Source organism: Platalea leucorodia, assembly GCF_965183815.1.
Source record: "Platalea leucorodia genome assembly, chromosome: 12".
Classification (NCBI taxonomy): Eukaryota; Metazoa; Chordata; class Aves; order Pelecaniformes; family Threskiornithidae; genus Platalea; species Platalea leucorodia.
In genome coordinates this window covers 11426568-11428139 of record NC_138834.1, presented here as the reverse complement: position 1 = coordinate 11428139, position 1572 = coordinate 11426568, and the positions used below count along the sequence as shown (strand labels likewise).

The 1572-nt window shown below is 77.2% G+C and overlaps 1 protein-coding gene across 1 annotated transcript; it reads left to right on the top strand.

The window, feature by feature from the left end:
* Positions 1 to 463: 463 nt before the first annotated feature.
* LOC309596727 (apelin receptor A-like) lies at positions 464 to 1555 on the top strand (the record flags this gene model as incomplete). Its single annotated transcript, XM_082325351.1, has 1 exon — positions 464 to 1555. Exon 1 carries the CDS (start codon positions 488 to 490, stop codon positions 1553 to 1555), a length of 1068 nt encoding a protein of 355 aa, XP_082181477.1. The 5' UTR covers positions 464 to 487.
* Between the last annotated feature and the right edge of the window lie 17 nt (positions 1556 to 1572).

The following is a 1572-nucleotide window of genomic DNA, read 5'->3' as shown; positions in this document are numbered from 1 at the left end:
CGGGAGGCTTCTGCACCCTTTGCTTTCTGCATCCTCGCCTGCTCATCCTGCACGATGCCTGGCATCCCGCTCCAATCTTCAGCTCCAGCACTGCGCCGAGCGTGCGCTCCCCTTTAAAGGCTGCAGGGATGTGGACTTGGGGTGCGTGGGCACCGCACCCCCTCGGGGGGCACCGCAGGAGGCATCGTGAATTTTACACCAAGATCCCCCCGCGCCCGCCTGCCGTCGCTCCTCGCCCGTCGCCCTCGGTGCCCCGCGGGCAGCAAACCGCTCCTGCCGCCGCTCCGCAACCCGCGCACCCCGGCGGGGGATGCCGGCAGCGAGCCGAGCCGCCTGCGGGGGGGCGGCTGGGGCGGGGGGCTGCCGGGCAGCACCCGACGGGGGGGGGGCGGAGCGACGGTCCCGGGGCCGCCCCGGGGCGGGGGTGTCGGCGGGGCCCACGGCCCCCTTATAGCGCCGCGGCGGGGCCCGGGGGCCGGCGGTCGCGATGGAGTACGCGGAAGCGGAGGAGTACTACTACGGGGAGGAGACGGCAGGCAACGCGACAGGGGAGGAGTGCGAGTGGCAGGCGGACTGGGAGGCGTCCTTCTCGTTGCTGCCGCTGCTCTACCTGCTGGTCTTCGCCCTGGGGCTGTCGGGCAACGGGCTGGTGCTGCTGACGGTGTGGCGCGGCCCGCGGGCGCGGCGCCGCTCCGCCGACGCCTACATCGGCAACCTGGCGCTGGCCGACCTGGCCTTCGTGGCCACGCTGCCGCTCTGGGCCGCCTACACGGCGCTGCGCTTCCACTGGCCCTTCGGCGCGGCGCTCTGCAAGCTCAGCAGCTTCCTGGTGCTGCTCAGCATGTTCGCCTCCGCCTTCTGCCTGGGCGGTCTCAGCGCCGAGCGCTGCCGCGCCGCCGCCCGCGCCGCCCCGCCGCCCCGCGCCGCCCCCCGCCGCCGCCCCGCCGGGCTGGGCCCGCTGGCCGCGCTCTGGGCGGCGGCGGCGGCCGCGGCGCTGCCGGCGCTGCTGCTGCGGGAGGCGCGGCGGGGGCCGCGCAACCGGACGCTGTGCGAGCTGGCGGCGGGGGGCGCGGGGCGGGCGGCGGCGCTCAGCCTGGGCGCCACGGCGCTGGGCTTCGCCGCCCCGCTGCTGCTGATGGCCGTCTGCTACTGCTGCGTGGGCGCCGCCGTCCGCCGCCACCTGCGCCCGCGGCGCGCCGAGGCGGCGGCGCGGCGGCGGCTGCTGCGGCTGATCGCGGCGCTGGTGGCCGTCTTCGCCGGCTGCTGGCTGCCCTTCCACCTGCTCAAGAGCCTCTTCGCGCTGGCGGCCGCCGGGCTCCTGGAGTTGCCCTGCGCGCTGCTGGGGCTCATCGCCCGCCTGCACCCCTACGCCACCTGCCTTGCCTACCTCAACAGCTGCCTCAACCCGCTGCTCTATGCCTTCCTCGACGGCCGCTTCCGCGCCCGCTGCCGCCTGCTGCTGGGGCCGCGCCGCCCGCCCGCCGCCGCCGCCTCCTCCACGCTCAGCGGCCCCACGCAGCGCTCCGAGCTGCCCTCGGCCGGCACCAAGCTGTAGCGCCCGCGGCCCCGCCG